The 24237-nt window shown below is 28.7% G+C and overlaps 1 protein-coding gene across 1 annotated transcript; it reads left to right on the forward strand.

The window, feature by feature from the left end:
• The first annotated feature begins 471 nt into the window (after window positions 1-471).
• On the forward strand, window positions 472-7326 carry LOC136084142 (uncharacterized). Its single transcript, XM_065804288.1, has 5 exons — window positions 472-549; window positions 717-902; window positions 1058-1219; window positions 2372-3115; window positions 7216-7326. The coding sequence occupies exons 1-5, from the start codon at window positions 472-474 to the stop codon at window positions 7324-7326; spliced, it is 1281 nt and encodes a 426-aa protein (XP_065660360.1).
• Window positions 7327-24237: the final 16911 nt, after the last annotated feature.

Below are 24237 nucleotides of genomic sequence, written 5' to 3' on the forward strand. Positions count from 1 at the left end.
ATGTAACTTACTTTTTAAGGTAAGTCATTTAATCGATATATGGCTGTATTATTTTTTAAATAACGTTTTAAAATATTAAACCATGCATTCACCTGTTTGATGTTTTTTTTAAAAAATGAAGAATATTTTGAAGGTATTCAAATTATACTATTTGGAGATTTATATCAACTAACCCCTGTAAAGGAAAATTTGCATTCTTAAGTCTCTTATGGTAGAAAATTGAAAAAACTATATTTTTAAATGAGTGTTGTTGACAAAAAGATGATTTACTATTTTTTAATGTTTTAAATCAGTTACGTTTGGGTCTTATGGAGTAGGAAAACATAGATTATCTAATGCAAAGTCATAAAAAATGAACATTGATGTTAAATTTTGTTGTCTTTTTTTTTTTACTTCAAAAGAAGTTGAAGCATTTAAAATTTAAAAAAAATTTTTAAAAGTTAACATTTGTTGTCAATTAAATTGTTAAATATGGCAGTTACAATTAGCGAAATAAGAAATATGTTTAGAGAAATGTTCGCTGAGTACAAGAAAGACATAGAGTTACTAGTAAAACAACAAGAAGAAAACTTTTGTAAAGTCATTAGTGCAAATGCAAAGATAACAAGTGACAGACAACAAAAAACAGAATTAAATATTATCGACAGTATGGAAAAAAATTAAAAGACTCGAAAAGGATGTATTTGATATAAAAGAAAGCTTAAATTTTCACAAAGAACTCATTGAAAAAAAGATCTATCGAGAAAGAAAAAGTTTCTAAAAATGTAGCAAACAAAAATATAGAGCTTACCGACCTTAAAAATAAACTAAGAGAAATTGAAGATCGGTCACGAAGAAATAATCTCAGGATTAATGGACTGAAAGAAAACGAAAATGAAACATGGACGGAAAGTAAAACAAAAGTAATCAAACTGTTTGAACAGACTTTAGGGGTAAAAAATGTTAAAATTGAACATCGCTGCGGACGTTAAGATGCAAAAAAACCACGTACAATCATGATAAAGCTTTAGATTACAAAGATAAAGTGGAAGTTTTAAAAAATTCTTTCAAATTAAAGGGTGAAAGTATTTTCATTAATGAAGATTTTTGCTACGAAACTAATGTAATAAGAAAAGAATTGAGGGAAAAAATGAAAACTGAAAGGCAGCTGGGAAAATTTGCATATAATACGTATGATAAGCTAATTGTGCGCGATTGGGTATCAAAAAAACCGTTCCAAGTAAGCAAGAGTTAAGTTTTATTGTTTTATTTGCAATTTTGTGTTTATACAAATCCTTTTTATTTTCCATTATTATTATTTTATTTTATTTTTTTTTAAAAACAAAAACAAATAAACAAAAAATGGAAGAAAATTTAATAATTAAATTTTTTGATGAAAATATCATTCTCAGGGACGAAGATGACTCTGATTATTTTAATCAACAAATATTTGAAAGTCAATCCTATACAGTTTATTGAATCTTTCCAATATCTACAAAAAAAGGAAGTTTTTTTTTCAATTTTAAACATTAATGTTCGAAGTTTTAAAAAAAACTTTGAAAACTTTAAGTTTTTGTTGGATAAATTAAAACATGACTTTAAAATTATTTGTCTCAACTCAATTAATTATAGTTTACGTAATGATCTCTGTGTGAATGAATCAGATTGTGAGTCATTATGTATTGAATTGAAAAATAAAAACACAAAAAACATAATTGAAAATGCGACATATAGACCACCATCAGGTAATTTAAAAAAATATAAAACTCATCTGAAATCATTTATAAACATTGACCTAAAAAACATGCTTCAAATAATAATGTAAAAAACTTTATAAACACTCTTCTTCAAAATAACTCAATTCCCACAATAAACAAGCCAACTAGAGTGACTAACAACTTTTCTACACTTCTTGATAATCTAATAACTAATAACTTTCATAATAACCGTCTTAACACAGGTATAATCAAAACTGACTTATCAGATCATTTCCCAACATTCTTAGTTACTAAAAACATAATAAATAACAACATTCCTTCTAAAACTACCATATTTAGGCGACAGATCAATGAAAACTCTGTAAAACAGTTTCAAAACCTTTTAAGAAACAATGTTGATTGGAATCTGGTATTGCAATCAAACGATGCTAACCACTCATGTGATCTATTTCTAAGTCAATTCTACAAGCAATATGAAACAGCGTTTCCTGAAAAACAAATTATTGTGAACACAAAAACAGTTAGGACTCCATGGATGTCTAATGGGTTACTAAAATCCTCAAAAAGAAAACAAAAATTGTATGATAAATACTAAAAAAAAACAACTTGTAAAAACGAAATGACATAAAAACTACAAAAATGTATTCAAAAAAACAAAAAAAATTTCTAAAAAGCTTTATTATGCAAAACTATTAGACAAAGCAAGCGGAAACACCAAAAAAACTTGGAATGTAATTAAAGAAGTAATTCGCAAAAATAATTATACGAGAAACACTCTGCCAAAAAAAATAACAGTTGATGAAAAAAATATTTATGATAAATCAATTATTGCTGAAAAAATAAACAGTTTTTTTATTAATGCTGGTCCAAATTTGGCATCAAAAATTCCTCTGAATTCAACTTCATTTGAGTCTTATTTAAAAAATTACGATAAAGTTATGGATGAACCTAATCTTAAATTAATTGAATTGCGAAGCGCCTTTTATAATCTTAAAAATAACAAAAATGCTGGATTTGATAAAATTAACGTTAATGTTGTAAAATCTGTTTATCATATAATCGAACCTCTTTTGTTTCACATTTTTAATCTTTCTTTGAAAACAGGTATTGTCCCGGAAAAATTAAAAATTGCACGAATCACACTGATTTTTAAGACTGGCGATGACTCTATTATTTCTAATTATAGACCTATATCTATATTACCGTGTTTCTCAAAATTGCTTGAAAGAATAATGTACAACAGGCTATTTAATTATTTATCAGAAAACAATATGTTGTACTCAAAACAGTTTGGTTTTAAGAAAAAATGTTCCACTGAACATGCAGTGATTGATAAAGTCAATCAAATAACAAACGCATTTAGTACTAACTACTTTACATTAGGAGTTTTCATTGATCTGTCAAAGGCTTTTGATACTGTAAACCATAACATACTAATAAAAAAACTTGAATATTATGGAGCAAAAAATAATAACTTACTTTGGTTCAAAAGCTATTTGACCAATAGAATGCAATTCATCCAATATGCGCAAAAACAAACAATTCCATATGCTGTAACTTGTGGTGTCCCCCAGGGCTCTATTTTAGGACCCTTATTATTCTTAGTATATATAAATGATTTAAATTTAGCAACACACTTCTTAAACTGTATTCTTTTTGCAGATGACTCCAATCTTTTTTATTCCCACAGAAATATTAAAACACTTTTTAAAACAGCTAACGAAGAGTTGGGTAAGGTTAATGAATGGTTTATAAGTAATAAACTGCCTCTAAATGTGGATAAAACCAAATCTATTTTATTTCATAAAGTAAATAAATTAGAAAATATTCCCATTAAACTCCCAAATCTAATAATCAATAACGCTAACATTAAAAGAGAAACTTCAGTTAACTTTTTGGGCGTAATATTAGATGAACATTTACGTTGGAGTGATCATATAAAAAGCATTGAGAAAAAATTATCAAAAATTATTGCCATGATATATAGGGCTAAACCATTTCTAAATAATAAATCTTTAAAAAGCTTATATTTTTCTTTCATTCATTGTCATTTGATTTATTGTAATATTGCATGGGCAAGTACAATATTATACAATATTAAAAAAATTGTACAGTAAACAAAAACATGCCTGCAGAATATTATTTGGAGCTGATAAAATTGTACCATGCGAGCCTCTTCTGCGTATACTGGGCGCATTAAATGTTTATAAAATAAACTTACATCAAGTTTTAATGTTTATATATAAAACAAAAATGGGACTATCTCGTAAATTATTTCAGTCCTATTTTGAAAAAGTAGAGCATAAATATCCGACAAAATTTTCAAATAATAACTACATTGTCCCTAAATATAATTCAAAACAAATTACATATTCAATTCAATATCGTGGACCCTATTTGTGGAAAAAGTTTCCTAATATTGCAAATACGAAAAAAGTTAGTATACATCAGTTTAAAAAAGAATCGAAACAGGTGTTATTACTTATGGATTTTAATATATCCGATTTTAAATGCCTCTTTTAAACTAAAATTCAATTATATAAAATATGTCTCAGAGTTTATCAATTTTTGTTTGTTTATTTTTCATTATTTCAGTTATGGTGTTTCCTCTTAACTATTAATGAGTTGTTATTTATTTTACTTTTAATTAAATTGGTTAAAAAATATACTTACATAAAACGGTTTTTTAAATTAAGTACTCTTTTATTTTGAATTTTTTGTTCTTTATTTAAATATTACTTTATTACAAATTGTTATAAATTTTATTTTCATATTCTTCAACAAATACTTTGTATAATATACGTATATAGTGTGGCTCTTAAAAATACGTGCTCTTTAATTAATTAATTTATTTATTTTCTTTTTCTTTTTTACTTTTCTTTCAGTTTTTCTTGTTTAGTTGATTATTACTCTTAACATGAATATTGTTCTTGAAGTATTTCTTAAACTAATTGTTATTTATTTTTACGTTTATAATTTTTAATAAATAGTTTGTAAAGTATAAATATATTATCCGGCTGTTGTAAATACGATTGGGGCTCGGTGATAAAACAAAATAATGTCTTCTACTTGCCCCGCCAGTTTTTTTATTTATTTATAAACCTTGTAAATTGTAAAAGTTATTAAACGGCGAAATAAATAAATAAATTAAAAAAAAAAAGCATTCAATCAAATAAAACTAAGTTTTACTAATTTCCAGCAATGTAGTAACAGATATCTTACCCTTTATATAGATCCTCATTTAAAAATTTTTAACGCATCAATTCGAAAAGGAGTTGTTTGAGAAAAATTAAAGGTAGCGAAAATTTTACCAATATTCAAAACTATAGACATGGCATCACTAACCAATTACAGACCTACCTCAATTCTTCCAGTATTCTCCAAGCTTCTTGAACGAATAATCTATGATAGAATGTATAAATATGTAACAGAAATACAAAATTTTAAGTGAATACCAGTACTGTTTTCTAACGAATCATTCAACGGAACGTGCAATCAATGACCTCATGAACAACATCAGCTCATCTTTTGATAAAGGACAGCTTGTATTGGGATAAAAAACAAAAATATTAAAGAGTTTGTATTGGTATAAAAAAACAAAACTATTGAATGGTTCACCAGTTATTTAAATAATAGACAACAATGTGTCATAATTTACGATATTTTGAATTCAAAGCAATTAGAAATAAAATGTGGTGTTCCACAGGGATAAATTCTTGCCCTCTTGTTGTTCCTTGTATACGTTAATGACGTTCTCGAAAGCTTCAAGTCTCAATTGCATTATATTTGCAGATGATACAAATCTGTTTTATTCATCTTCTTCTTTTGATGACCTCATTGACAGTGTCAACCTTGAGCTTTAAAAACTTAAAACATGGTTCAGTGCTACTAAGTTATCGATAAACTTACGAAAACTAAATATATTTTATTTCATTCAAAGCAACAAAAAAAGGCACATTCATCAATTCTTCCCTCTCTAAATATCGATTTCAACAAATTTTGAAAGAACCCAAACAATGGAATTTCTTCGAGTGGTTATAGACAAAAATGTTTCATGGACAGCTCAAATAAAGGCCATCAACACTCAACTATCGAAAAATCTTGTTTTAACTTTCGCAGCTAGACCATTTTTATCGCAAAAAAACTTAAAATTTCTTCACTTTTTGTTTATTCATAGTCATCTTACATAACATTGCTTGGGGAAGTACACACCAGACAATATTGCTTGGGGAACAACCAGCTAACATTGCTTGGGGAAGTACACACCAGACAATTCTAATGTCTCTTTATCTACGGCAGAAACATGCTTCTAAAATTATATATCATAAAAACAAACATACATATGCCAAACCTCTATTAAAAGAAATGAAAGCGCTAAACATTAATCAAATCAATATCTTTGCTAATATACTATTTATGCTAAAATATAAAATAAGATTAGTACCTATACGTTTTACAAAAAACTTCTTTTATTCAATTACCAATAATTTTAACACTAGAGCAACTGCTAACTTTATCGTACCCCGAAAAAAAACTCTTAATTTTCTACCTCTTATCGCGGCCCCTATTTATATAACAAACTAATTCCAAAGTGCACCTTAATTACTATTCCTGACAATATATTTTCTTTAAAGTCATAGCTTAAAAATCTTTTTCTTAATATAGATAGTTACATAGAATTGTACTAGTTCACATGATAAATAAAACTTTGAACAAAACTTGAACTAAAACAATCTACAACGTGAGAAAGGTCGGATTTATATATATATATATCTGAAAAACATTAAAAAAAAAACAAAAAAACTTAATAAAACAAAAAAATTAAAATAAAATACATACACACAAATCATAATACAACTTGAAAAAATAATACAAAATTTTATCACAATATTTAAAATAATTGTGCATAAGAATTACAATGTTATGTGTATCTTGCGTAATACCCCAAGGTTCTCGATAATAAGACTTATTCCGTCTTTTACGAGTTCCCTATTACAATATAATCTATCTTAACAAGTCATTCATAATATATTCAACTAATGTTCCTAATTTATTTATTTTTCGATTGTTTCCTCTTTTTTAACTGAGTGTTATTTTTTTTGTTAAATGTATTTTAGCAGTACTTGGTCAAATATAATCTTTTGTAACGAAAGTATATTTTGATTATATTACGACATAAAAAGATTGTAACTAATGTGTAGTTGTGAAAATCTTATTTAAAATAAAAAATTTTAAAAAGAAAAGTATATTTTAAGTTTCTAAACAAATGTTAGTCAAAAAAGTTGATGTAAAAGAAGGTTTGTGCTATTGCTTTTATGGAAAAGCTCGAATTTTTAACAATAAACAGTAACATAAGTTTCACAAAATAGAGAAGTGATTATAAAAATTATTAAACAAGAAGTCATTAACTATAATCATCAATTATAACTTTTGTTTTTGTTTTATTTTGTTCTTTTTTACATTTCGTCAATATTTATAAAATTTACAAGCTAAGATATAATAATATATGCAATTACAGGTAAAGAGTTTTACTATAAATATAAAAAGAACTCGTAGAAGACCATATGGTCATGATGTCAAGAACCGCTGCAAACACGTTACATATTTACGTGTTAAATATTGCACATAGTAAATTATTTTTTTTTATTGTGTACTATAGCATTAAAAGAAAATAATGTTTTAAATAAAAATTAAAATTTACAAATAAATTTATTAAAGAAAATATAGACAGATATTGTTATAGCAGTATAAACTTGTAGATCGTAAAAAATTGAATTTACTATTCAAACAAACTGATCATTTAATAACAACACAACAAACTATATAAACCGTACAAATCATATGAGTAGAAACTAAGCGCTAACCCTGAATAGACAAAAAGAGTCTTAAAAGATTTTAAAAGTACATTTATATATTGTCAATTTCAAATACTACTTCTTTTAACTTTTTTTAAAAAGATATGTGACTCCACTCAAAGGAAAAGTCAAAGTTATTTAAGACAATTTTGTTCCAAAGATACGCTTTACAAAATGTTATGCAAAAATTGACTATGATTATTTTGCGAAAATGGTTTCATCATAAAATCATCACTTCGTAAATTGTATTTATGTTTTTGCTTTGTTATAAATAAATTATGAAAAAGGGAAGGAGATAATTTTGTTTTATATGCCTACATAAAAAAAAGAATATTGTAAACTTAAAGTTGATATAGGTTTAATACATTCTCATTTTTCTTAAAAGAGGCTTTTCTTAAGATGAGTTTGTCGATCAAACGAATTAACTAAGCTTGCTATATGTTTTCGATGACGTCAAAGAGGCTTGATTTTAGTTTTAATGTACTGCCCCACTCAATATTTGCATAGTTAATATGGCAGTGAATAAGTGAATAATAAAGTTGCGTTAAAATACGCACGTTTAAATAGCTATTTGATTTGTATGACATTGCAATACTTTTTGAAATATTGTTGCATAAATTTTCGATTTGATGTCTCTATAAAAGATTTTCATTAATATACACTAGTGACCATAGGAATGGACACCCATGTAATTTTTACCATTTTTCTTAGAAAAGTGGACATATATTGCATTTGGTGGAATTAATTATTTATATTTATATTTAAACACGTCATCTATTATTTGGCTTTTAGAAAATTGCAAATTTTAATCGTTTATATCAATTTTAAACATAATTATGGATTATTTTGTTAATTGGTGTCAAAAATGAGTCATTGCTTTGCTAACGGGTTCCTCTAGTAAAAGGTGAATGCTTCTTTATTTTTGTGCTTTTGTCAAAATTAGTCTATTTATTGTGATGACTAATAGTTAATTACGTTATTAATTAACATTTTTATCCATACATCTTTTAAGCTATAAATACAAGACCATTGTTTTGTAGTCATTTAGTTGAGTTTCAACAATTTCTAGTGAAAAGTCGAAAGTGCTCTTGAAGATTTAGTGTGTTTTTTAAAATTGTACTTTTATTTACAATGGCGAATGGATATTGGTCACCTACAAAGCGATGCAAAGCTGTTACATTACGTGGAGAAGGTTATTTGTATATGAAAATTGCCAAAAAGTTGGGAAATGGATGCACAAAATCTGGAGTGAGTAAGGTGTGCGAAAGGTTTAGGCAAACCAATACCTTTAAAAATATGCCAAAAAATGGAAAAATTAAGAAGACAACTGCCAACGATGGCAGATGATAATGAGGTTTTTACTTAAGAACCGAAGAGCAACTTCAGCTGAAATTAAAAATGATTTAGAGGCCGCCGGAGTTTCGATTAGTTCAAGAACATTTTACCGAAGGCTTTTTGAAAATTGTTTAAAAGCAAAAAGACCCAGAAAAAATCCATATATAAAAAAAAAATAACGAAAGAACCGTTTGATTTGGGCAGAAGATCACAAGGAGTGGACAAAGAAAGACTGGGCAAGAGTTATTTGGAGTGATTAAAGCAAGGTTTCTATTTTTAGAAGTGATGGAATTAATTATTTGAGAACAAGGCCCGGTGAAGATCTTTTACCTGAGTGCACATTGGTTACAATGTGCACTCAGGTAAAAGATCTTCACCATTTGTGATCATCCCATTTGTGTCATGGTGTGGGGATGCATTGTAGATGTAGATGTAGATGGTATTTTAAGGGTTTTTAAGCATGTAGATGGTATTTTAAACACCAAAAATACCAATAAAACATATTAGAAGCCAAATTACTCCCATGGATTGATGATTTGTTTGAGGGCAAAACAGAAACCTGTGTTTCCAGGAGGACAGTGCTACATGCCACACCGCAAAAACTGTCGAAAATTGTTTTGAAACCAAAAAATAAACGTTTTGAAGTGACCCGGAAACAGTCCGGACCTGAATCCGATAGAAAACCTGTGGTCTCGACTGAAAAAACTTCTAAGGAAAGAAAAACCTGGGAACAAGCGACAATTATTAGAGGCCATAATCAAGTCCTGGTTTTACGTAATCAGCACTGAAGATTTGGGCAATCTAGTGGACTCGATGGCTCGTAGGATTGCTGTAGTGACAAAAAATAATGGGTATCCAAAAAAATGTTAGGTTTTTTTTTTATAAGCCATATTTTTATAACATGTTTTGTAAGCTGTAAAACGTAAATTTACTATAATTTGCCTCTTTGTCATTGAAATGTTATATTTTTATATTAAAGTTGTGAATTTTAATCAAAATTTTAGTTTTTTTAAATCTAAACAGATCAAAAAATAATAATCAATATAGAAAACCGCATAAATATGGTTATTTTTGTTTACAAAACACACCAAAGTGAATTTTTCATATATTTTGAAGGGGTGTCCATTCCCATGGCCACTAGGGTATATTCCTAAAAACTGTGTTTTACTCTTTTTACTTGAATTTTATCAATAAATATGGAAATATGAAATACTTAAAATAAAAATAAATATAATTTTTTGGTTAAAAAATGAAATATTTAGTTTTGTTATACGAAGTATGACGAAGTATTGCCAAAGAAGAAATTGTTGGCAATGTCAAATATTAAATGGCTTCTCAAAGTATTGAAGAAATTGTCAAATATATAACACAGTTTAGTAAAGACGGTTTTAAAGAGCATTTTTAAAAAAATTTTTTTTTTTACAGATTTATATAAAAGTTTTGTTAATAGGACACACTCATGGCTTTAATAAAACAATAAACGTTGTTATAACTTTCCAGTTTACTTTGCACATAATTTGGAAGGAACTGTTAGTTTAAATGAACAAATTCTAGGAAAGATTCTATAGTTTTACAAAATACTGAAAATGATAGTGGATACCGTATAATACGGGTAAATATTTTTAAGGTGAAATCTTTGAGTAATTAAAAATGAAGATCCATTTTAAAATTGCGCAATTGACGGACCAGATACTATACTAAACAAAAATTTTTAAATTGTTAAAAAAAAGAGCTCAGATTAAAATTAGAGTTGCCAGAAAAAAAATAATAAATAAAAATAACATGTTGATTCAAACAATACGCATAAATTGTTAAAAAAAGGAACTGATGACAAAAGTTTCGAAACGAAAAGAAAACGAAAAACTTAAAACAAGAGTGGTTAAACATCGTTTAAGTAAAAAAATTTGGGAAGCACTGAAGATGAATGTTTTGATTCTCGGGCTCGTCCTTATGAAGAAACGCTATGAAATCACGATAGTCTCAAAGCGTTATCGTATCAAGTTGTAAGTTTCCAACAAAAAGAAAAAATGTTTTAAATTATAGCTGTTTATTTATAAATGAATTATGTTTTTATGCAGCTATAGTATATCTTTATTAAGTCGAATGTGGAATGTCACTTCTCTTGATCAATGGAATAACATGTGAATAGAAAAAAATAATGGCGATTTTTAAAGTGAAAAAGGAATTCTAAATCAAATACAAAAAAACAATGAAGTTGTTAATTTTTTTTTTGTTTTTAACAATTTTTTTGTTTCTTGCATTTCAACTGTTTATAACAATTAAACGTAAAAATAAGAATTTAAACTATTATTAACTTGCAAATCCATGTCAAGATTTTGTTTACGGTAATCGTGATTACGATTGAATCAATTTAAAAATTTTTTCTCCACGTATACAGTCAAACAAAGTAAATTTACTTCAAGATCTCTTAAAACTTTAATATAAAGCATATGTGACAGTTTTTAAAAATGCAAAGAAGTGATGTTATTATTTTAAAATTTGTATTATAAGAAAGAATTAAAAACTTTTATGCTCTTGCTATGGTTAATAGTAATTACAGTATATCAATAAATAAAAATATAAATTAACGCTGCTTCTGTTTTTGAATATTTTGCCGTCATCTTTTTATTAAAGATAACAAAAATCATTTTTACGACGGTTCCTATCGTTACACTGAATTTAAGTATTATGATAAAGGAACATTTTCTGAACATCAAAAAAAATCAATAGAAACTGGTAAAAATAATTTTCCTGTCTTTTTATCATTTGACTGCAAAACTAGTGTTGAAAAACTGACCCAGTTACCGACAAAATATATAAAAACAATATCTATTTTAAATTATTTTGTCAAAGTGTTGTTATTATTTGCAACAATGATTCAGTTACTGAAAAATGTTTGGAAAAGGTACTAATGATCCTATAAAGAAACAACTTGTACTTTATTTTGAAAATACAATAGAAAGTGTAAGAAAATTTCATATGATAAGTTACCCCAATAATAAATTGGATTGATATGATGTGTATCACGCAACATGTGAATCCAATTTATTTTGCTCATCGCAATTTTTAACGGAATTATTTATCATTGTTTCAAAAAAGAAAAAGAATTAGAAAATAAAAAAAATAAAACATACAGTTTATAACATGATTGTCATCGCAAATGCATTGGTAACCCTAACCCTGACCCTAACCTTAACACTGAACAGTCCAAGGAAATTTATCTAGGAAACTATTCCAACAAATTTTTTTTAGAAAAAAACAAAGAATTGAAAATCACCAGTAAAAAAATAAATAAATTCGGAATACAAATAATGTACTTTGTACGCTATGTAAATTACCTGGAAAAAAAAAAAAGCAAAAAATATTCTATATCAAACTGATGTAGCTTTTTATGAAGTTTTCGATCATAATAAATTTTTTTTACTTTTTATTATAAAAGAAGTCAGGTCTTATACTATATGTTAAGTCGTGCAGTAAAATTGATTTATTTACTCAGCAAAAATAACTCAATGTTACCTATATCGTCATTCTGAAAAAAAAAATAATAAAAAATGGTTTATTGCAAATTTTTAGTTTAATCTATTTATGTTCACAATGGCTGTGGTTAATTAAATCTTGCAATTTTGAGTCGGAAAATGGAACCATGTGCGATTTAATCAATTTTAATTACAATGAAGCAGTTCTTGGTACGATAACACTGATTAGACAATTTCTGACTGAAAGACTGTTAAAATTATGGTTTGAAGATGATACGATATAATTTGGAAAGATAATTTTTTTAAAGAGCACCTTTAAAAAGTTTTAAAATCATTTTATTACTCATATTGCAAACATTGATTTATTTACCTTGAACCACGTTTTTTTTATAATTTTTAATTCAATTTAGAGTCTATTTTTCGTAATGCTGCAAACAATTTATGGTTAAAATATATTTTAATAAAAGTCGACCTAAATGGCATTTCATTTTCATTAACAGGAAAAAATTAAGTCATTGATGAATTTTAAAAAATTTTAAAAACATTAGAAAATCAAATAATCATTTAGTCATCGATCACGATCTTTTTACTGGCGTGATTATTGTTTCCGTTCATCAAAGTTGTAACGTTAATATTAGCAGATGTCAAAAAGTTTGTCATGTTGAAGTTTTGCTCATAATGCGAGTCTTGATAGTCATATTATAACTGCAAAAAGATTAAAAAACCTCTTTTTGTTGTTGAAGGGTTTACGGTATTGCGTATTTTTTAGGTCATTAAATTCAATACACCGCATCATTGACATGAGGCAATATATTTATTACCCTATTAATTATATAGAGTAAAGTATACTAAAATGTAAGTATAAAACTATGTTCCTAACAATTAAATCTCGGAATAGTGTGCTAATGGTAGGTTTACATATAATATTTTAAATAAGTTTGTCAGATCAGGTTATCCTGCTACTGGTAACATGTAACCCAGTACAATCTGCTTCATGTCCTGCTGCCTTGTAGGATACGCCTTTTTAGACAAAGGCTAGGAGATGCCAACTCCGATCTAAAACACCCCCTGCCTTGGGTCTCTTGGTTGAGTAAAGGCTAGAGATGGTGTCTCGATAAAAAATACCCATCTTGGGCAGATGTTAAATGCACCCAGCTACTGTCTTGTAGAAGGCCTCCTAGGCAAAGACTTAAGGGGTAAACAGATTTTATCTGTTGACCAGCCTCGCACCCCTTCTTCATCTATTAGGCTGGCGCAGATGTATTCTAATACATTGTTTCCAGTTTAGGATGTTGAATGCTGGATCTTCTTGACTCAATGCATAAGTTTTGCTTGTGTCTCTGTTTTTATGACTAGGCAACTCATTCTATTATCTCCAAATGAGGGTACAGCTCTAAAACTCAGTTTTATGGTTCTGAGGCCGGCTGGTAGTCAGGTTTCCCGAACTCTGTGGTAGCTCTCAGAGAGGCTGATTCCATCAACAGCTGAAAAATATCAGAGTATTAACAGTGCCATGTTGCGCATGGATGGTGTCCCTGTTTGTACTTTTGGTGTGCATTGTGGAGGCCACATTTGGAGCCCTTTGTTACGGATTAGGGTTTATTAGTAGTAATGAGGCAATTGCTTGGGCTATTAAACAGTGTTCTGAGTACTATCTATGCTTTGAGTCAAGTTCTTCAATCTAATTTAAAAATGAATAAAGTACCAAAAACTATAAAACACAACAAACCATCATCATCACCAAGTTCCTTAAACCTATCATTCACTAATATTCGTGGCCTTCGAAGTAACTTTTCTTCTGTTGAGTCTTATCTCTTGCAAAGTTCACCAGACCTACTTGCTCTTTGTGAGACTAATTTGAGTTCGGCTGTCTCATCTTGTGATCTTAGTGTTAATGGTTATCTTCCTCTAATTCGTAAAGACTCCAATAGTCACATGCTTGGCCTGGGCATTTACATTCGTAAGAATTCACCCATTTGTCGTGAAACTAGGCTTGAATCCACAGACTATTCTTTCATGTGCTTTTGTTTAGCACCACTTCACTCTATTGTCTTTCTCTTTGTTCTATATCGCTCTCCTTCATCTCAAGACTGCACACTTTTTGACGTTATTTCTGATCATATTGACCAAGCCCTCTCTCTTTATCCATCAGCTAATATAGTTGTTGTCGGTGACTTTAATGCTCACCACTCTGAATGGCTTGGCTCTAGTGCCAGTGATTCGGCTGGCATTAAAGCCCACAACTTTTGCCTTTCTCAATCCCTAACTCAAATAGTCAACTTTCCAACTCGCTTTCCAGACAATCCGAATCATTTACCTTCTCTACTCGATTTATGTCTTGTTTCTGATCCTATTCAGTTCTCAGTTTCTGCACATTCACCCTTAGGTACTTCCGATCACAGTTTGATATCTCTAAAACTTATATCTCATTCTTCTTCATCACCTGAATCCCCCTATTATCGCACCTCTTACAACTACAGTAAAGCTGACTGGGATTCTTTCCGTGACTTTCTTCGTGATGGCCCTTGGGTAGAAATCTTTCAACTTGCTGTCGACAAATTTGGTTCTTACATAACTTCGTGGATTCAGGCTGGCATGGAATCTTTTATTCCCTCCCGACGATTCCAGGTCAAGCCTCACTCTCCTCCATGGTTTTCTTTACACTGTGCTGCTGCGATTGCCAATCGAAACCGTTACTTCCATATTTATCAGCAAAACAATTCTACAGAAAACAGACGTCTGTTTATTACTGCTAAAAACTATTGTAAAAAGGTTTTGTCTAACGCCAAAACCCGCTATTCTCAGGTCATGAAATCTCGTATCTCATCTCAAAAATTAGGCTCCCGTGACTTCTGGAGAATCTTTAATAATATCAATAATTAGGGCAAATCTATAATTCCACCTCTCTTGTATGGCTCAGACTTTGTCACCTCACCTAAAGACAAAGCCGAATTGTTTGCTAAAAACTTTTCATCAATATCATCTCTTGATTCCACTAGTTGCGTTCTACCAGATATTGTCAATAAACAGGTTGATCCATTGCTTGACATTCATATCACTCCAGCATCTGTATCTAAAGTGATTTCCTGCCTAGACTCTTCTACAGCTTGTGGCCCGGACAACATACCTGTTATTGTCTTGCAGAAGTGTTCTCCGGAGCTGTCGTCTATACTCTCAAAACTATTTAACAAGTGCTTATCAGAGTCTTGCTTTCCAGCCTGCTGGAAAGCGGCATCTGTTATCCCTATCTTCAAAAATTCTGGAGAGCGATCTGATTCGTCTAACTACCGTCCCATAAGTCTTCTTCATATCATAAGCAAGGTTTTTGAATCTCTAATTAACAAACACTTAATTTCTCATCTTGAATCTAATAACTTACTTTCTGACCATCAATATGGATTTCGATCTTCTCGTTCTACAGCTGATTTGCTAACAGTAATAACTGACAGGTTTTATCGTGCATTAGATAAAGGTGGAGAGGTTAAGGCCATCGCTTTTGACATTTCAAAAGCTTTTGATAAAGTTTGGCATGCTGGTCTTCTCCACAAGCTTTCTTCTTATGGTGTATCCGGCAACATCTTTAAGATCATTGAATCCTTCCTTTCCAATCGTAGCATAAAAGTTGTCCTCGATAGACAACATTCTTCTTCTTATTCTGTAACTTCAGGGGTTCCTCAAGGTTCTATCCTTGGCCCTATACTCTTTTTAATTTACATTAACGATCTTCTAGATATTCTCACATCTAAGGTGGCATTGTTTGCTGATGATACCACCATTTATTCTTGTCGTGATAAGAAACCATCACCCTCTGATTGCTTGGAGGGGGCAATTGAACTTGAAAAGGATCTCACTTCTGCTACAGCATGGGGCTCACAGTGGCTGGTGGACTTTAATTCAGATAAAACTCAATTTTTTTCAGCCAATCGTTATCGCAATAATTTAGATCTTCCTATATTTATGAACGGTGATGTACTCGATGAGTCACCTACTCTTCATCTTCTAGGATTAACTCTTACTTCCAATCTTTCTTGGAAACCATATATCAAATCAGTTGCAAAATTAGCATCTGCTAAGGTTGCATCTCTTTATCGAGCTCGTCACTTTCTTACTTCGGATTCTATTCTCTATCTCTATAAATCTCAAATCCGGCCTTGTATGGAATACTGTTGCCATATCTGGGGTGGATCTTCTAATGATGCCCTTTCTCTTTTAGACAAGGTGCAAAAACGCATTGTAAACATAGTTGGACCTGCTCTTGCAGCCAACCTCCAACCATTATCACATCGTCGTAATGTTGCTTCTCTTTCTCTTTTCGACAAATACTATAATGGGCACTGCTCTAAAGAGCTAGCGTCTCTTGTGCCATCTACTATAATTCATTCTCGTGTTACTCGTCATTCAATTAAGTTTCATCCTTTTTCTGTGACTGTTCCTAAGTGCTCCAAAAACGCTTATTCGTCTAGTTTTTTTCCTCGAACATCAGTTCTTTGGAATTCGCTTCCTTCATCTTGCTTTCCTGATTCTTATAATTTGCAATCTTTTAAGTCGTCCGTCAATCGTTATTTTGCTCTACAATCTTCATCTTTTATCTCTCAGTAACTTCCAACTTTAATTAGTGGCTGCTTGCAGCCTTGTTGGAAGCGAAGATGTTTAAAAAAAAAAAAAAAAAAGTGGAAAATTACTTAACATATTTTTTAAACTTCACTTACTTGGTTTTTCACTTATTTCACTTTTTACATACTAACTACTTTCATAACGTAACTAATTACTTTGGTTACTAACTACCAACTTTTTAACGTAACTAATTACTTTTTTGCACGTGGTACTAGTAACTCTTCCGTGGTTATTTTATACATAAGATATCGGAGACTCCCCTTCATCCATTTTAGTTTCTTGCAATTGTTATTATTTATTAGCTTAATCACCAATATTTTGCAGTTTTAGTTTATATCTAAGATAGGTAAAATATTTTTATTAAATTTGATTTATAAATAAATTTGATTTGCTTTATATGCCGTAAGTTAAAACATATATTGTTTAAATAAGTAAATCAAATCTATTTATAAATCAAATTCAATAATAATATTTTATCTATCTTAGACACATACTAAAACTGCAAAATTTTGGTGATTTAATTGCCCTCTATAATATATCATCCTAATTTTTAAAGAAGTTCATTACAAAAGGGAAAAGGAAGTAATTAGTACTCAAATTTGAGTAATAGTATTTTTAATATCTTTACAAATGTTTAAAATATGTTTAAAAAAAATTTTAAACATATTTTAAACATTGTATACAACATTGGTATAAATTCAATGTTGTATACAAGGTTTACTCAACGTTGGCCCTATGTTGTATACAACATTGGCCCAACGTTGCATCAACATTGGCCTTTCGTTGCATACAACTTTGGCCTTACGTTGTGTACAAAACTGGCCCGAAATCGAATGTAACATTGAGCCAATATTGTATAAACGTTAGGCAAATGTTATTATAAATTAGCTGTATACTGAACATCAACAACAAATTTTAAATATCGGCCTAAACTTTATGCAACATTAGATCGTTGTTACAAATAGATGACTGGCAATGAAGTTTATAGAGAAATAAAAAAAAAATGTATAATACAAGTATAAAGTTTTATTTATTTGGTTTACATAATTTCTCGGTTAAATATACACATTGCAAACACCAAACATAAACCAAAAACTTTCAGAAGGCAAATATATGGAGTAGTTTCGATAATAGCTCAGCTACTTGTTATTGAATTGTGTTTAAATTATGTTGTTTGGTGCCCACGAACCGTTCTAACACAAAACGTTCAAAAACGTTCGTCGAACATTGTGAACGTTCGGGTACGTTCTATGAACGTATGGGTACGTTCTATGAACGTTCATAGAACGTTCTTGAAAGTTCGCAATGTTTTGTGCTAGACTATCATCTTTTCTTCCACCATCTCTATCAAATGCCTGCATAAGCCATGCTTATTTGAATTCACAGTTTCTGTAAAAAATTATTTGTTTGTTAAATTATGCACCAAAGAAACATAACGAATTGAAAGTAATTGTGTAATGCAGAATTGAAACTAAATAAATAGCTTCTCTAAGCCAATTACCAATAGCAACACGTGCAATAATCATTTTTCTATTCCGAATATTTGTCCTCTCTGTGCATAGTTTAATTATTCAGCTAGGCCATTTTTAAAACTATTTTCAGTAAGTAACATATACTTTTTTTAACTCCAATTTGTTCCAAATATTTAACCTGCAAAAATATAAAGCCTTGCAATAGTTAAAATTACTTTTCGTTGCACTTAAATTAAAGTAAAACCGCATAAACTAAAACCTTCAAACAGTACTTTGTTTAAAGTACATAAATTGCAAAGATATCAAAAAAAATGCACTAACGATTCATAAAAAAATATTTACCATTTGCTTAAGTATTTTCTTGTCTTTTAAGTTTTTTTCTAGAGTACTTAAATTCTCTATTGATTTCTTGATACTTATTCAGGCAAATCATTAATTAGCATATCTTTGAGACTCTTTCTAAGCATGATTAAATTTAAATATAATGTGTTTTGTAGTTCACCAAGTTGCACTTCAATGCTTGCCAACCGTGCCAAAAATACCAGCATATCTTTATGATATACAAGTTTATCTTTAAACAATAAAGTTAATTATATTCTTAAGAAACTATACAACAAATTACATGCAACACTTGAAATTTATGAAAGTAAATACAACTACCACTAATAAGGTAAGTAAAATTAAAGACAGAGGAGCAAATTTTTAATGATAAAAATAAATACTTGCTGATTGATTCACAATGCTTTTATGAATTATAGTTTTTGTTTGTGTGCATTCAATTTCTTGCACTGATACAAAATAATTTTCGTTAATATTTGAGATACAGACTTCACTGTAAAACAAAAAAATTTATAGTAAAACAATGTTTCTCCAAATTTTTTTAATTTTTATTCTAAATATTAACAATAAAACAACTTTTAAACATAATATAAATGTTTATACAATGAAAAATAATAAACCATCAGCAACTGTTAAAATTTCAAACTCATATAAAGATTATGTTTCCTTTTGCTAAAAGTTTATTTAAAATGGATTTTAAAGTTGATGTAAACTTTAAATTTTGAAAATTGTAAAAGGTAAAGGTATGTTTAAAGATTTCCTATCAATATTAAAAAGACTTTAGAATTAAAAATTACCATTTAATAAATTTTGTTTATTCAACTTCTCAGAGCAAATATTGAACTTCTGCAAAAAGTTTGGAGAGCAGAAGTTTAGCCTTCTGCTAAGTTTAATCTGCATTGCTATAAAAATATATAAATAAATTCATTAATAAATAAGTAATAACTAAAGTTAATGTATTAATTTAAAGTTGTTAACTGTTGTACGCAAACTAAATATGAACGATATCCAATAAAATCAATTAAAAACTAATAAAAGTAAGAATAATGTCCCTCTGCCTCAGAAAGATATAATATATACAGTTTTGGTTTGATTTAAATTGGACAAAGAAAAATCATGATTTAAATTGATATTTTTACTTTAATTATTTTTAATCTCATAATTCAATCAACAATTATAGACTAGTCATTGGTCTTATAATAAAATGTCTGGTAATATTAGAAAGCTCTACAATTGCGGCCGTAGCGCAGTGGTTAGAGCGCTCGCTTTATAAGCAGGAGATCCAAATTCAAAACGAGCTCTGGACATATTTTCGCGTCACGGTAAGGAAGGAGGCGTGAACGTCCTGTATAAATGCACTTTCGCTGTGCTGTGTGACAAGTCCGTTAGGTCTTCTTCGGACACCTATAAAAAAAAAAAAAAAAGTACAATTTTGATTCTAGTAACATCACTTTTTGTACACAGTGTTAATATATTAGTAGATGGGGTTTCAAAATTAAACACAGAAAAAATCAATAAAAAGAAACATATTTAAAGTGTAAAACATCAGCTTCTAGCAATGCCACTTTAGTAGTCATATTTAAAATTTTAAATTTAATGACACTAGTAATGCATAATTTGAAGGTATTAATAATGCATTCATAAACTATTTCTGTGTAAGACCTTACAATTATTTTTTTTTAATACTTATCACTGCATGACATTTCAAATGTTTGATTTATTTAATAAAGATTTAAATGATTTTTGTAATAAATATTTAAAATATCTTCTTAATTAAATAAATCAAACATTTGAAATGTCAATACAGTAAATACAGTATTGAAAAAAAACTAACTGAAAGATCTTACACAAAAATAATTTGATTATTGCCTTTAATTTTTTTAACATTGATAATTTAGATTGTAGTAAAATGTTATGAGCACATTATTTAAATGTTAATAAATATTTTATTCTTTAAAAAAATAAAACAATATGTCATAAGAACCTCTTGTAATTGACTACTTATGCGGTAATCTTTTAAGATTCCTAGAAAATTAATAAATATAGCATATTTTGTTAATTTTTATAATTTTACAAAATCAAAAGTTAGTATCAAAAGTTTTTTTTATTATGTAAAACGATACTATTTTTAAAAAATGTTATGCAACAAGTTTTAAAGATATACTAATAAGATGATCCGCCATTACATTGGCCGAATATTGGCTCAACAGCACTACGACATTAGTGTAAGAACAGATTTTTATTACAAAATATTGAGCCGATACTACATTGGCCAATGTTTGCCCAACAAAGTTCGATGTTAGCTAAAAACAGATTTGTTTATTTAAAATATTACGCCGAAAAAACATGTCTAAATATTGGCCCAACGGAATAAATTTGCCATGTTAAAACTTACGTTGGGCCGATGTAAGCTTGACGTCTGGGAAAAGTGTATTAAGAGATGAAAGCCATTTAAACTTGAACCTATTACTTTTAGTAGTTGTAACATTCCCATTTTCACTGTTAAAAACAATATTACCTTTTTATGCAAATCAAATGTGCCTTTATTACTTTTTCAGTCACTGAAAAATGCTTTTTAGATTTAATACAGCTTAATCTTATATAAAGTTCTTTAACCAGTGTACTTTTTATTTTCTTACTAGCTTCTAAAATATCTAATTCTTTTAAAGTTCTTTTTTTTTCACGCAATCCATTTTCTTCGTTGTCTCCTAAATCTATTACTTCTAAGGCATTAATTAATACATCAACGAATTGTTGTCCAAGTGTTGAATCTGTGGTGCTGAGAGGCTTGTTACTACTTTTACCAACATCATAATCAGTGTGGTCAATATTTGTAGTAACTCCGTTGTCCAATAAAGTAGTTTGTTCATCATAATCTTTATTAACAATGCCATAATCAAATTCTTTTATTCCAATTTTCTCAGGATCAATTACTTTTGTAACTTAAATGTTTTTGTTAAATAAGTTTAATATTCTAATCATTTCCGATCAATATAATAGAAAGTGACCCGATCGCTAAATATACTAGACACAATTAAAATATGGCTTAACGTTTATATAGCAGCTATGGAACTTTACTAAATCCAAACCAAGATTAAGTTGCCAGGCATGATCCTAGAGGAGATAGGCAAATAAAAATAACTAATCTCACCATATCAACTATTGCATCTGCTTCAGGTACCATATTGCTTGTCCGTTTTCCTACTTTATCACCTAACATGGTTGTTATACATGGAACTGTTCAATTGCTATACGGTAATATTTTAACCAGATATGTTGACTTAATAACAAGGCTTGTTGTAAATTTGGGGCCTACTTTAATTCAAAAATTAACCGTAAGAATGCAACGTCAAGTAATTCAACCATTGATAGACTATGGAGATTATAAGTTTTCGAGATTTGTTCTTCTCATCAACTCGTCGAGCTTAACCTGACAGGTTGATGCAAAGAATCAATGATCAGGCTAACCCTCGTAATTGAATCCTCCTAAGATCAGGATCTTTGTCAGGTAGCTACTATTGGGAGTGTATTTAGCAAACTTTTTTTGCGTAAATTTGGCGTAAGTTTGGCGTAAGTTCAAAAAAGTGAAATTCGTATTCACGAAACTTGCGCAGTTGCGTTCAACAAAACTTATTTTATGTATACGTTTAACAAAACTTATGTTATGTTTACGTTTAACAAAACTAATGTTATGTTTATATTTAACAAAACTCTAGTTTTGTTTACGTTTAACTAAACTTATGTTATGTTTACGTTTAACAAAAGATATGTTAATTCGTTAACAAAACTAAGCTTTTTCGTAAGTTCAGCCGCTGAACTTGGTGAATACTGACTTTTTAGCGCTAAACTTAAGCGCTAAAAAATCAGTATTCACCAAGCTAAAATGGTATTCAACAAACTTTTTTAAAACTTGCTTAGCTCAACTTGCGCTACTAAAACTTGCGCAGCTCAAAGCAAGAAAATTTACGTTAGCTATGAGCTGCTTTAACTTTGGCGTAAGGTTAAAATCAATAAAAGTTAGAAATGGTGTAATATTATTATGATTCATATATTGTCAGATTGATGTAGCATTTTATTATAAATTATAATGTATACAATTTATGTATATAAATTATATATACTACAATATATTTAACAATAATTATTGATATTTATACAAATATAAATGGAAACTAATTTTTTTTAACTTTGTTGTATAGGCTGGTTTGGCGCTAAACCATCCATATTATAATGTTATTGTTATATTTTAGTATAATATGATCAATTTAATATCTTATAATTGCAATACAACAGCATCAAATGGGATCTTAACATATTTAAATTATATGCGTTATAATGTGAAAGTATAAATAAATATTGATATAACGTCTTTATGACAAGCATTAAGATGTTATAATATTAATTAAGTTAAACTTAATGTATTTAATTTATATATATTAAGATGTAATAATAATATGACATAACATCTTATATGAAATAATAGTAACATTGTTATACAAAATAAAATATTTTAATATCTCATATTATTTAGAGTATAAAGTATATACTATATATTATAAAAGACGCTAAATAATATAGCAACTTTTATATGTATTAGTAGGAAACAACCTGTAATACGGGGTATGGTTGGTCTGTTACTTAATTTAGAGGGGCTGTTTTCCTCAATTTAAAGTTGCGAAACCTTAACTAATACCCTTTTGGAATGGTTAGCAGACGTTAACATAACTCCAAATTAGGTCGATTTTTTCGGCGGCCGTTAAGTTATTTATTCGAGTTAATTCAAAACAGCGAATAAGGAAACGTGATATTACGAGGAAACGTGATATTAAATCCAAGGATTATTAAAGCAAACAAAAACAAAGATAATGGATTTATCTATATATGGTGAAAATTTGAATCTCAGCAGTTCTGATGAAATAAGCTCTGATGATGAAAGCGTAAATATAAAAGGTAACGTAATATATAAACATTTTCAGTTTAATAAATGCAGAACTTAATACATTTATTTTATTTATAACAATGTTGTTAACAAAATAAATGTAATAAATAATTGTATAATTATTAATATATTTTTTAATTTAGAAGTCTATGAACAAAATTTGAGTATCATTGAAAATGATTATTTACCTACACATAATATTGTTTATGGTATATTTTTAGTCACTGTTACCGTACAAAAACTGCTAGTAGAAAAATCAAATATGTCAATTTAAATTTCTAGCAGTTAACTGCTATATTGTATATTGACAGATTTGATTTTTTAACTAGTTAACTGCTAGAAAAACTAACTTAAAACTAGTTTTAAACTTCAGATAATAATTTTAAATCACAAACAATTGATTTAGTGTGCCTTTTTTTGTAAGAAATATTCAAAATAGTTGTTTTAGTCTATTTTCATATTCACTGAGAGTATGCTGATCAATTTGACTTTTAATTTTTATAGAAGGAA

The sequence above is a fragment of the Hydra vulgaris genome, chromosome 08 (assembly GCF_038396675.1).
Source record: "Hydra vulgaris chromosome 08, alternate assembly HydraT2T_AEP".
Classification (NCBI taxonomy): Eukaryota; Metazoa; Cnidaria; class Hydrozoa; order Anthoathecata; family Hydridae; genus Hydra; species Hydra vulgaris.

Bases quoted from the DNA above. Each gene is read 5' to 3' on its own strand.
- LOC136084142 (XM_065804288.1), top strand. From the start codon at position 472: ATGGCAGTTACAATTAGCGAAATAAGAAATATGTTTAGAGAAATGTTC. The intron at 1,220-2,371 runs GTAAGCAAGAGT...ATTTCTAAAAAG, and splicing joins TATCAAAAAAACCGTTCCAA to CTTTATTATGCAAAACTATT. The intron at 3,116-7,215 runs GTAAACCATAAC...ATGCAATTACAG, and splicing joins TGTCAAAGGCTTTTGATACT to GTAAAGAGTTTTACTATAAA.